The sequence below is a fragment of the Anolis carolinensis genome, unplaced genomic scaffold, assembly GCF_035594765.1.
Source record: "Anolis carolinensis isolate JA03-04 unplaced genomic scaffold, rAnoCar3.1.pri scaffold_10, whole genome shotgun sequence".
Lineage (NCBI taxonomy): Eukaryota > Metazoa > Chordata > Lepidosauria > Squamata > Dactyloidae > Anolis > Anolis carolinensis.
The window spans coordinates 22,602,399-22,615,379 of NW_026943821.1; the positions used below are offsets into that span (position 1 = coordinate 22,602,399).

The following is a 12,981-nucleotide window of genomic DNA, read 5'->3' on the forward strand; positions in this document are numbered from 1 at the left end:
GTACCTTGGCATTTATTTACATTATATTTCTCTCTTGGCAAGAACCATTGAGATTGAGAGTAGAGACAGTCAAATTTCTGGCAGGTTGCAAGACTTTCGGGTGGGTTGTCTTGGCTTGGCGGGTCATAAAACTGTATGGGCAACTGAATTTTTAGTTGCCATAGTTCCTCTCAATGGGTATATAGTTCTCCTTACAGCAAGGATAAGGTCGGTGTAATGAAGTATGAATTTTTGGTTTACAGATGTTATGTTATTTGTGTGTTTGTGTTTTAAAAGGGTAAGTATGACAGTTATTGCCTCTCAGCACTCAGAGGCTGGTTGCCATGGAGAAGTAGGCGGAGCCAACTGCCATTTTGATGAAAAAGTGCAGAGTTTAAAAAAGGGATTCAGTCTGTGCTCTGATGAGGCACAGGGAAGATTGATCCTAGGTTGAGGGGATCAAGGAGACTCAATTGTTCATTTTTGAGTCAGTTTAAAATAAGTTTGGTGACTTATTTAATGTAGTCTGTGTCCTGGTAAGGAACAGAGAATCTGTGATCGTATATCACAGGGTGACTGCGGTTTAAAAGTAGCAGGGGAAGCAGTTCTAACTACTTTAAGTAAAAGAAATGACACTTTAGGGAGTTTGTCTTACCTCATTCTAGTAACTGTTAATAAAAGTGCCTCTAAGTGAGAAACAACATTGTAACCACTAAGCTCTGTGCCTGAATAAACTTGTCATTGCTCCTCCAACATCTAAGCCTCTGTCGCATATATTATAAACCAAGTTGCATTACCATCTAAAGTGAATAATAAGAAGAAAGAATTTTTTTTAAAAAAGGTCTCCTCTCTGAGTCTTTGGTGGTTGCATCTTCGCAAATTGGTGGCAGCGGTGGGATAAAAAGATTCCCCCTGTCTGAAAGAGCTTTAGTTGTTATTAATCCTTTACAGTCGGGAACATCAGTTCTACAGACTGATACAGTCCCCTGGGGATCCCCATATGGCCTTCAAAGGCCTTCAGATTAGATAGGAGATGAGTGACTGCAGATAAAAGACCCAGAATGATCTCAAAACATGATTCCACAGCAGCATTTCAAAACTACTCTCATCACTGCCTTGTGATTCAGAAGTAACTCATAAAATTAGCTTGAGTCCAAATAAGTCTAGAACTTAACTGGCACCATACAATCCAGGACCCTGTTTCCAACAGAAGTCAACCAAATGTTGCCGTGGAAAGTCTAGATATATTTTAGAAATCTCTTTTTTAGGAGGAGCTTATTTCCAGTCCATTTACTGACATAACTTCCAGGGTCACACTTTCCACCCGTCAGCTTTATCTGTGATCTCTATCAGCTGCTGTTTGTGACCTACTCCTTCTTGTAATATTATCCCTTTGCAGCTTTCTGATCTGGAGACAGGAAAGTGCTACATTTTCCGAGTGCGGGCCATGAACAAAGCAGGGATCGGCCCACCGTCTTTGCCGTCAGATCCCGTCACAGTAAAAACCAAACCAGGTATAAAACAACACAATGTTAAATCAAGATGAATGTACGTCAACAGTGTGATGCAGCAGCTAAAAAGGCCAATGCAATTGTTGACTGCGTCAACAGGAGTATAGCATCTAGATCAAGGGAAGTAATAGCCCCACTCTATTCTGCTTAACCCTGTGTCAAGTAAAATTCGAGTTTCTTTCTCTGACTCAAACCCCATCAGCTTTACTTTGAGATAAGTTGCTCACTACATATTGGAAAATAACTTTTTCTAAAAATAATTGCACTTTGTCCTCTGCCCCAAAGCACTTTATAACTTTACTATGGTACTTTAGTTCAGTTTGGCCACTCCATACTATCACCCTCCACCATCCTGGTGGTTCATTGTATTTTATTTTACTTTTACCTACTCTATGTTTTAATGGGCTTTTATGCTTAATGTAATGTATTGTTTGCATATTGTGATTTTACTGTGTTTTATTCATTGTAATATGTTTTAATTGTTGTACTGTACTTATTTACTGTTTTCGGGCCGTTGTCCCGTGTTAGCCACCCCGAGTCCCTACGGGGAGATGGTGGCGGAGTAGAAAAATAAAGTTACTTACTTACTCACTAAAAACCCTCTTTTGTAGGTACTAAAGAAATTGAACTTGGGGTAGACGAAGAAGGGTTTATCTACATGGCTTTTGAGGCCCCCGAAGTGGTGGACACCTCTGAATTTATCTGGTCCAAGGATTACGAAGGGCCTCCGAAACCAGACCGAGTCCAAGCTGTAGATAAAGATGACAAGTGAGTCCAGGTTCCAGGCTTCAGAACCTCTGTGAGATGCAAGGGCCATCTTAAAATAAAGTTTCTAAAACTTTTGATGTAGCAGGAAGCAGCTTCCAAAACATATTACCGGATCTTTATTTATGTCAGTCAACTGCTTCTTGAACAATAGAGGAACAGACTCCTGTCAAACACAGCAACTGCTTCCCAGTAAGCAGAAACTTGGGGATTTTCATGGTCCTGCAATACTTTGTCAAGTGAAAGTTCACATTTTCAGCAAGCAGAATTATGTATTCGCTACTGCATTCTGTGCCTTGTCTTGGCTATTGCCAAATAGCGACAAATGCCCAACCTTGAAATGTACCCCATTTCTCAATGGATCTCATTTTTCTTGCTTCGATTTTTCTTCTTTCCTTTAAGATCTAAGCTCATCCTGAAATATGCCACCGAAAGGGACCTGGGAACCTATTCAGTGGAAGTGACTGACACTGATGAAGACATCTCCGCCAGTCACGTTTTAACCGAAGAAGGTAAATTATAGATGTTTATACAGGTAGTCCTCAAGTACAAACCAGATACGTTATGTAGGTTTGTTCTTAAGTTGAATTTTTATGTAAGTCGGACCACATACATTTTGAAGTGTAACACCATATATATATATATATATATATATATATATATATATATATATATACACACACATACTAGCTGTGCCCGGCCACGCGTTGCTGTGGCGAAGTCTGGTGGTATGGGAAATAAAGTATTGAGGACATTAAGTCCATTATAAATGGGTTATATAGCTGTGTGGAAGGGCCTTGAGTCTACACTACCATATAATCGAGTTCAAATCAGATAATCTGTATTTTATAGGCAGTGTGGAAGAGGCCTTAGTGAGGCCTAACTCTGCCTGTCCCCTGGACTGAATGGGTTGCTAGGAAACCAAGTGGGCGGAGCTTAGCCTTCTAACTGGCAGCAATTGGATAAAAACAATTATTCCTCTCCCTCTAATTAGGACTTAATTTTTCTTTTCTTTTTGTTGTATGAACGTAGAGGCATGGATGAGGGGTTGTGCTGCCAAGTTTAGTGTTTCTGGGATGTGAAGTTTTATTGTTTTGTCCTAGGCCGAAATTTCATTACCCTTTTATATATATATATATATATAATTTTAGCTTTGGATAAAGAGCCGCAGTGGTGCAATGGGTTAAACCCTTGTGCCAGCTGGACTGCTGACCTAAAGGTTGGGTTGCTAATGAACATAGAATTTACCTTTGCTTCTGACTTCCAATCTCTAAGATATCTTCTTTGTGTGTTTTTTTTTCCAGAATTGGACAAGCTCCGGAAGATCAGCCATGAGATCCGAAACCCCTGTAAGTGTTGCTAAACCAGATCCACTCTAAGCAGGGCCAGTCCTGGTTGGTACTTGGATGGGACACTGTCAACAAATACCAGATTCTATAGGCTATAATCTTGAATCCTATGTTGTTGGTAGAAAGGTGAGACATTGAATGAAGCTACTATTGCTGAGCCTTTGCTGAGGACTTTATCACACAAGTCTGTTATCACAACAGTGTTATTTAAGCATATTAGAAGGATCTCTTTCACATCTCAGTGCAGTTCCTGGCACTTTGTTGATGCAAATTATTGCAGTCTTCTACACATCCGATTTGTGAGTTTTTCCCTTATTTTCTGCATTCCTATGAGACCTTCCTCCACTTTGCAATATCGGAATTGTAGCAGAAGAAGATGCTCACGTAGAGAACAACAATAGAACAAGGAGGATATTTGATTCATTGTCGGGGTTTTCCCATCAATGAATAGAGACAAGCTAATCACAAAGCAAGTGCAATAGATACGACTTAATGGGACAATCGCCATAAGTCACACCATAATTGTGCATTAGCAGCCTCGTGTGTTAATATCCTCAGTCTCATTCAAGCATAAATCCAATTAGTAGTGCCAATGACATCAATTGGAACTGGGGAAATCAGCTCTTAATTGAGTGGGTCCATGCTACCGTGTTTCCCCGAAAATAAGACAGTGTCTTATATTAATTTTTGCTTCCAAAGATGCTCCAGGTCTTATTTTCAGGGGATGTCTTATTTTCCCATGAAGAAGAATTCACATTTATTGTTGTACAAAAAAAATGAACATTTATTATATACTGTACAGTAGCTGTCATCACAAACCAGCATAACCAGACAAACTGTGAATCCTATCAAGAATTTCTTGCTACTACAGTAGAGTCTCATCCAACATTCACTTATCCAATGTTCTGGATTATCCAACACATTTTTGTAGTCAATGTTTTCAATATATCATGATATTTTGGTGAGAAATTTGTAAATACAGTTATTACTACGTAGCATTACTGCATATTGAACTACTTTTTCTGTCGTATTTGTTGTATAACATGATGTTTTGGTGCTTAATTTGTAAAATCATAACCTAAATTGATGTTTAATAGGCTTCTCCTTAATCTCTCCTTATTATCCAACATATTTGCTTATCCAACGTTCTTCCAGCCTGTTTATGTTGGATAAGTGAGACTCTACTGTACCATTATTAAGCCGCCCTGCGTGGAGATAGAGGCAGGGTACAAGAATAAAATTATTATTATTATTATTATTATTATTATTATTATTATTATTATTATTATTATTTCCATGTATGGAAATAATTCCACTATGGTAAGTACATTTACCAATCCTGCATGCTCTGGTGTTCTGTTTGGCAGGCAAGCTTCCAAACAAAACTTTGCTAGGTCTTACTTTCAGGGGAGGCCTTATATTTAGCAATTCAGCAAAACCTGTACTAGGTCTTATTTTCTGAGGATGTCTTATTTTAGGGGAAACAGGGTAGTTGAGGCTAACAATTAGATTTAGGCATCGGTCTTGGATTTGGTTATCATTTATGTCATCTTCTCTTTAGTGATCGAGTTGATATCTGGATGGAACATCGATGTGCTGGAGAAAGGAGAGGTTCGGCTTTGGTTGGAGGTCGAAAAGCTCTCTCCGGAGGCAGAGCTTCACTTGATCTTCAACGGGAAGGAGCTTTCAAGCACCCCAGTGAGTTCTCCATTATTCTCTTCTGCAAGAATTGCATCTCTATCCCTATCTGTTGGTATTAATTATCCTATCCCTCTAGGAATATTTAGAAAAGAGGTTCCCAAATTTATTTGGCCTATTTCCCCTTTTCAGAAAGAAATAATACTCAGCATCCCTTTGGTAAATGAAAAAAGAGAATGATGCAGTGACAAATTTGTATTCTTTTATGAACGAGGGTTGAATGATACGATGATCATCCTGAATCAATCTGTCAACCTTTTGCTAGTGAAACTCGGTGGTTGTAGTCACAGGATGTCCAACTCTTTGTTTATCATGCAAGTCAGATGTTCCCACCTCAACATCTTTAAACTTACTCACCCAACGACGTACAAGACTCACATCAACACAATCCCCATAAACAGCTTGCATTCTCTGGTTAATCTCCGTTGGGGTGACACCTTCTGCTGTCAAGAATTCAATGACTATCTGTTGCTTAAGTCGCATTGACCGACCATCTGCGCAGGGTTCCATACTTTGCACTTTAACAACACAACCGTTCAATGCTAAGGCTTCCCTGTCTGCGCAGGGTTCCATGCTTCACATTTTAACAACACAACCATTCAATGCTAAGGCTTCCCTGTCTGTGCAGGGTTCCATACTTCACACTTTAACAACACAGCCGTTCAATGCTAAGGCTTCCCTGTCTGCGCAGGGTTCCATACTTCGCACTTTAACAACACAACCGTTCAATGCTAAGGCTTCCCCATCTGTGCAGGGTTCCATACTTCACACTTTAACAACACAACCGTTCAATGCTAAGGCTTCCCTGTCTGCGCAGGGTTCCATACTTCACACTTTAACAACACAACCGTTCAATGCTAAGGCTTCCCCATCTGCGCAGGGTTCCATACTTCACACTTTAACAACACAACCGTTCAATGCTAAGGCTTCCCCATCTGCGCAGGGTTCCATACTTCACACTTTAACAACACAACCGTTCAATGCTAAGGCTTCCCTGTCTGCGCAGGGTTCCATACTTCACACTTTAACAACACAACCGTTCAATGCTAAGGCTTCCCCATCTGCGCAGGGTTCCATACTTCACACTTTAACAACACAACCGTTCAATGCTAAGGCTTCCTGCCAAATAGAACTGTAGAGAAGAGTCTACTGAACAAGCCAGTACCTGCCGCAGACCAAGACTGCCATCTGTGGAGGAGTTACGAAGGTGGAGGCATTACTTTTCATTCAACCCTCGTATCTATGTTTCTTATTCCTATGGCTGCTTTGTGCTCTAATGGTGTGTGTGTGAAAGAGTGGATGGTGTTTGTCTTCTCATGGGCTGTTTTGCTTGGTCTGACCTTAGAGCCATAAGATCAATTTTGACCCAGCCAAAGGCTTGGTGGAACTGACCATCCAGGACTTCTCTGAAGATGACAAAGGCACTTATACTGCACAACTGAAGGACGGGAAGGCAGAAAACCAGTTCACTTTGGCCCTGGTTGGGGATGGTATGTATACAGAGGTCTAGGAAAGCTCAACAGAAAGCCAAAGGTGTCCAATTTGGGTTGTAATGAAAAGAAAACTAAACCCAGATTAAGCCTCCCTTATTCAAATATCAAAATCACTCCAAAATTCCAAATTGTTTGCATGTGTAGCTGAGAGAGTGACACCTTTGCTTTGGATGGACAGGAACGTTTTTTCACGCACAAAATTATTACAAATATGGTATGAAATTATCTTCAGCCTATGTGCCTAAGGTATATATGAAACATATATGAATTTCATGTTTAGACTTGGGGCCCATCTCCAAGATATTTCATCATGTATGCATATGCAAAGACAGGTATTCCAAAAATTTTAAAAAGCAATAGCCAAAATATTTCTGGATTTCATATAAGGATACTCAACCTGTATTAGCTCTTGATGATTACACTTTTGCTTGCTGCATTGAGTTACATTATATGAGTTGCAAAATACATTATATGGGGTCAAAGGCTGGATCTACACTGCCATATAATCCAGTTTCTGAATCCATATTACCTGCTTTGAACTAGCCGATAATTTGGATTCAGAAACTGGATTATGCGGTAGTGTAGACGGGGCCAAAGTCATACATATTTTTCTCCCGGGTTTCCCTGGCCAGCAGGACCAATTCAGAGCTATGCTTCGAAAAAGTAACTTGGATCTGAGAACTCCATAGATCTCATGTATTAGGGGAAAAGTTTATCCACTTGCAAGATTAAATGATTATTCTCCTTGAATGAAATCGTACTTCCCTGCTATGGTGTGCTGACCCAATGCTTCTTTGCCTACATCTAGATTTTGATAAGCTGAAAGCCGAAGCCGATGCCAAAAAGAAAGACTGGAAGAGAAAACACGGTAAGAGACCTTGGCAATATCTGTCTGTATGATATGAAAAGCTCCTGTAATGTTGTGTTGTCAAAGACTAGAATCACTGGGTTGCTGTGAGTTTTCTGGCCTCTGTAGCCATGTTCCAGAAGCATTCTCTCCTGACGTTTCGCCCATATCTATGGCAGGCATCCTCAGAGGTTATGAGATTTGTTGGAAACCAGGCAAGTCAAGTTTATATATCTGTGGATTGATGTCCAAGGTGGGAGAAAGAACTCTTGTTTGCTTGAGGTGAGTGGTAATATTGATTAGCATTGAATAGTCTTGCAGCTTCAAAGCATGGCTGCTTCCTGCCTTGGGGAATCCTTTACTGAGAGGTGTTAGCTGGCCCTGTCTGGACAGTAAATAAAGAGCAGCACTAAAAAAAGGGGAGGGGGGAATTCCAGACAGGAGACAACCAGGGCCAGCGAACACCTCCCAACAAAGGATTCCTCTAGGCATCAGCCAGGCTTTGAAGCTGCAAGGCCATTGGATGTTAATCAAGCTGGCCAATTGCAACATTCACACTTGCCTCAAGCACCCTGAACATTCCACAGATATATACTGTAAACCCCACTTGCCTAGTTTCCAACAGACCTCACCACCTCTGAGGATGCTTGCCATAGATGTGGGCGAAACTTCAGGAGAGAATGCTTCTGGAACATGGCCATACAGCCTGGAAAACTCACAGCAATCCTGGAATATTTACTGCTACATTGTTGGCCACGTCATGCTGGTCTGCTCCCAAAGGTGCCCGGCTATGATGTACCGCCAGGTGGAGCACAAAAGTCTGCAAAGTTGTAGAAAGTTGACTAATATGACTTCTAATTTTTCCCCGCAGGACCTCATTTCATTGAGCAACTGCAGTGGAAGGTTACTGAGGACTGCGAGGTCTTGCTGACATGTAAGGTAAATCGAATCAGGCCAGAAAGTGACCAAGGAAGAGAACTTCCTTCCTTCAAGATAAATAATAAATAATATCCACTTCTAGTAAACACCTAACATTGTTGCAGAGCGAAAATGCAAAACGTTATTTCTATAGCCTCAGCAATTTCCTTCAAAATAAATAATATTGACTGCTAGTAAACATCTAACATTGTAGCAGAGTGAGAATGCAAAACATCATTTCTATAGTCTCAACCATCTTTCCATATTGCATGTACCAGACTCGTTATGCATCTAATAATAATAATAATAATAATAATAATAATAATAATAATAATAATAATAGGACTCGGGGCGGCTCACTCGGGGACTAGCCCAGACAACAACAGATTAAAATACAACCAATAAAAATTAAAACATAATAAATACATAAAAACACAAACAACAACAACAGTCAATTAAAACAAGGCAATAATAATATTGTAGAGTGAATGCAGTTTGATACCACTTGAACTGCTATGGCTCAATGCTAGGGAACCTTGGGATTTGTAGTTTGGTGAGATGCCAGAGAAAGCTAAAGACCGTGTCGAATTATAATTCTTACAGATCCATTGTACTGAGCCATAGCCGTTAAAGACGATTTCGTATCACAAAATTATTATTATTATTATTATTATTATTATTATTATTATTATTATTATTATTAGAAACACAAGATAAGTCCACAGCAGGCACTCTGCTGGCTGTTGTACTGGATCACATGTCGGACACTTCCCAAGTGTCTAGGGCTGTGTAATGTATTATTATTATTATTATTATTATTATTATTATTATTATTATTATTATTATTTTATTATGACACAACAAACAAGATAGATATGCTGGATTTCATATCACAAAATCACAAGTCAAACACTTCCCAAGTGTCTAGGACTGTGTGATGTATTTTCGGATGATGCGGCAGATCCCAGCAGGGTGGCCTTTTGCAGTTGGCAGATCGTGATTTTGTCAATGTCTATTGTTTCCAAATGCCGGCTGAGATCTTTTGGCACGGCACCCAATGTGCCGATCACCACATGCACTGGTTTCTGCCAGAGCCTTTGAAGTTCAATCTTGAGGTCCTGATAGCGGCTGAGTTTTTCCTGTTGTTTTTCGTCAATGCGACTGTCACCTGGGATGGCGACATCAATGATCCAAACCTTTTTCTTTCCCACAACTGTGATGTCTGGTGTGTTGTGTTCCAGAACTTTGTCAGTCTGGATTCGGAAGTCCCACAGTATTTTTGCGTGCTCATTTTCCAATACTTTTGCAGGTTTTTGATCCCACCAGTTCTTTGCTGCTGGGAGGTGGTACTTGAGGCATAAGTTCCAATGAATCATTTGGGCCACATAGTTGTGCCTCTGTTTGTAGTCTGTCTGTGCATTATTATTATTATTATTATTATTATTATTATTATTATTATTTGAAACACAAGATAAGTCCACAGCAGACACTCTGCTGGTTGTTGTGTCTAGGGCTGTGTGATGTATTATTATTATTATTATTATTATTATTATTATTATTATTATTATTATTATTATTATTTTATTATGACACAGCAAACGAGATGTATATGCTGGATTTCATATCACAAAATCACAAGTCGAACACTTCCCAAGTGTCTAGGACTGTGTGATGTATTTTCGGATGATGCGCGCAGATCCCAGCAGGGTGGCCTTTTGCAGTTGCCAGATCGTAATTTTGTCAATATCTATTGTTTCCAAATGCCGGCTGAGGTCTTTTGGCACGGCACCCAATATTATTATTATTATTATTATTATTATTATTATTATTATTATTATTGGCAAACTTCAGGTGTTTTGGGCTACAACTCCCACAATTCCTAACAGCCAGCCTAACTACAAATCCCAAGGTTCCCTAGCATTGAGCCATAGCAAAGTAGTATCAAACTGCATTAACTCTTCAGTGTAGTCAAATGCATCTTTTGTCCAGTGCTGACTTAAGCATACATCCCGCCTCTTTTTTGGTTGAAAGAGGTGTAAATGGTCAGATAGGCAGCTGTCCCAAAACACGAGAACCGTCCTGATTTTCACTTTTTCCTCTTAACAGGCAGCAAACATGAAGAAAGACAGCGTCTTTCAGTGGTTCTTGGATAACAAAAACCGCTCAGATGGCCAATACGATCCAAAGACAGGTGCCGGACTCCTACGGATTAAGAAGGTAGGATATCATCCTATGCATCCCAGGTGTGAGCAAACTTGGGCCCTCCAGGTGTTTTGGACTTCAACTCCCACAATTCCTAACAGCCTACCGGCTGTTAGGAATGGTCGGAGTTGAAGTCCAAAACACCCAGAGGGCCCAAGTTTGCCCATGCCTGATCTATCCCCATTCTTATTCCTTAATATATATTGGTCTCTGTGTGTGTATTTCCTAGATATCCAAAGCAGATAAGGGAATATACAAAGCAGTGGTTTCTGACGACAGAGGACAAGATACGACTCAACTGGATCTTTCCAAGGAAGGTACAACCCTCTGGCCTCATTGGGCAACACATTCCTTTGCTCTCATAGACCAGATGTCCTTTCACACAACATGATTATAGCACAATGATTCCACTTTAGCTGCACTTTCTTGTTTCTTTTGTACCTGATTTTTTAAATTTTGTTTTTGACAGCCTTTGATGACATCCTCAAAGAACTTGCCAGGCTCAGCAGTAAGTCATTTTCTTCTAAGTCTGCATACTGTTAGCATAATAATAATAATAATAACAACAACAACAACAACAACAACAACTTGGGAAGTGTCTGACGTGTGATCTAGTACAACAGCCGAGTGTCTGCTGTGGACTCAACTTGTTGTGTTTCAAATAATAATAATAATGAAATCCAGCAGGTCTATCTTGTTTGCTGTGTCATACAACAAAATAATAATAATAATAATAATAATAATAATAATAATAATAATAATAATAATAATAATTTATTTATACCCCGCTCCATCTCCCGAAGGACTCGGGGCTGCTTAGACTGTAGTATACGTAGTATTAATAGAATGTAATTAATATTAGTAATAGGTAAAAGTTTCCTTTGACATTAAGTTTAGTTGAGTCCGACTCTGAGTGTTTGGGCTCATCTCCATTTCTAAGTTGAAGAGCTGGCGTTGTCTATAGACACCTCCTAGGTCAAGTGGCTGGCATGACTGCATGGAATACCATTACCTTCCCACTGGAGCGGTACCTATTGATCTACTCACATTTGCATGTTTTCGAACTGCTAGGTTGGCAGAAGCTGGGGCTAACAACGGGAGCTCACTCCGTCCCGCGGATTCGAACCGCTGACCTTCCGGTCAGCAAGTTCTGCAGCTAAGCGGTTTAACCCGCTTCGCCACCACAGCCCCTTAATATTAGTAATATTAATACAATTTAATGGTAGTAGTGATAGTGCTGAAGCTTGTATTGGACTGTATCAAGACCTTCCTGATAAAGGACGCAAGTAATAGCACTAAGCAGGTGTCACTAAGTAGAGTGATTCTAACCTTACTGATGCCAATGAGTGTAATCTTCATTTTGGAAGGAAATGCAATGGGTCTCTTGGAATTGAAAAACAAAAGGCGGAGGCTCAGCCAAGTGTTCCCTTCATGCTCCAATTTCTGTCTTTAGTTCTTTCTGCCTCACCTTTGAAAGTCCAGCCAACCCCAGAAGGCATCAAGATCGACAGCGAGGTGAAATGCTTCACAGATGCCATGAAAGCCACGTGGGATCACAAGTACGTCTTTCCAGTATATCATTCAGGAAGTTCTGAGCATTAAAAGCATGTGCATTCAGGGACTGAGGCAACTATTTTGTGGGTCCTACATCCCTCACCCTAATGAATGTGGAGGACAGGCTGTGTTTGCAAGTTTCACCGCATTGGCTCATAGCCTCTAAATCACTGGGACAAAAGGGACAGAGAATTTGCTTGTTGTTCTAATCTGAACAATTTAAGGACCATGGATAGTTCTGTTAAAGTTCAGACTAAACTCCGGAGCGGATTCAGCATCCCATAGTCTAGAATTTGAACCACTACACCGTGGTGGCCCTTTGTTGGAAATGGCAACCTCTCAAGCCTTTCACTATTTATTTATTAATGTATATATTTGCTAACCTGCATTCTATGTGTATGTTGAATTGCCAGTTTGACTGTACTTCTTTGGTGTGGGAGGGATTATAGAATGTGATCATACTGAGCATGTTCAGACTCAGGACTCCTTTTTGTATTCTGTCTGCTTAACACCTCAGTGGAGGTGGATGCATGTTGCTGTTAGGACTTCAATAGAGAAGTATTGGACTTCGGTGAGTACAACTATACCTTATTATAGTTTGGAGAGGCACTAAAGCTCTCTGGCGAGAGTTTTACACACTCCGTCTTAAACTGGATTCTATAGCA

General features: G+C 40.2%; 1 protein-coding gene across 1 annotated transcript in view; it reads left to right on the forward strand.

Annotated features, from left to right (window-relative positions):
• Nucleotides 1-12,981, forward strand: part of myom3 (myomesin 3) — a 41,291-nt gene that overhangs the window by 22,381 nt on the left and 5,929 nt on the right. Inside the window, exons 21-32 of the mRNA XM_062962452.1 lie at nt 1,379-1,493; nt 2,102-2,258; nt 2,658-2,767; nt 3,560-3,604; nt 5,166-5,302; nt 6,648-6,792; nt 7,604-7,663; nt 8,514-8,581; nt 10,667-10,777; nt 10,992-11,079; nt 11,232-11,270; nt 12,216-12,321. Coding sequence (XP_062818522.1) covers nt 1,379-1,493; nt 2,102-2,258; nt 2,658-2,767; nt 3,560-3,604; nt 5,166-5,302; nt 6,648-6,792; nt 7,604-7,663; nt 8,514-8,581; nt 10,667-10,777; nt 10,992-11,079; nt 11,232-11,270; nt 12,216-12,321 — 1,181 coding nt within the window. The remainder of the gene's footprint in view (nt 1-1,378; nt 1,494-2,101; nt 2,259-2,657; nt 2,768-3,559; nt 3,605-5,165; nt 5,303-6,647; nt 6,793-7,603; nt 7,664-8,513; nt 8,582-10,666; nt 10,778-10,991; nt 11,080-11,231; nt 11,271-12,215; nt 12,322-12,981) is intronic.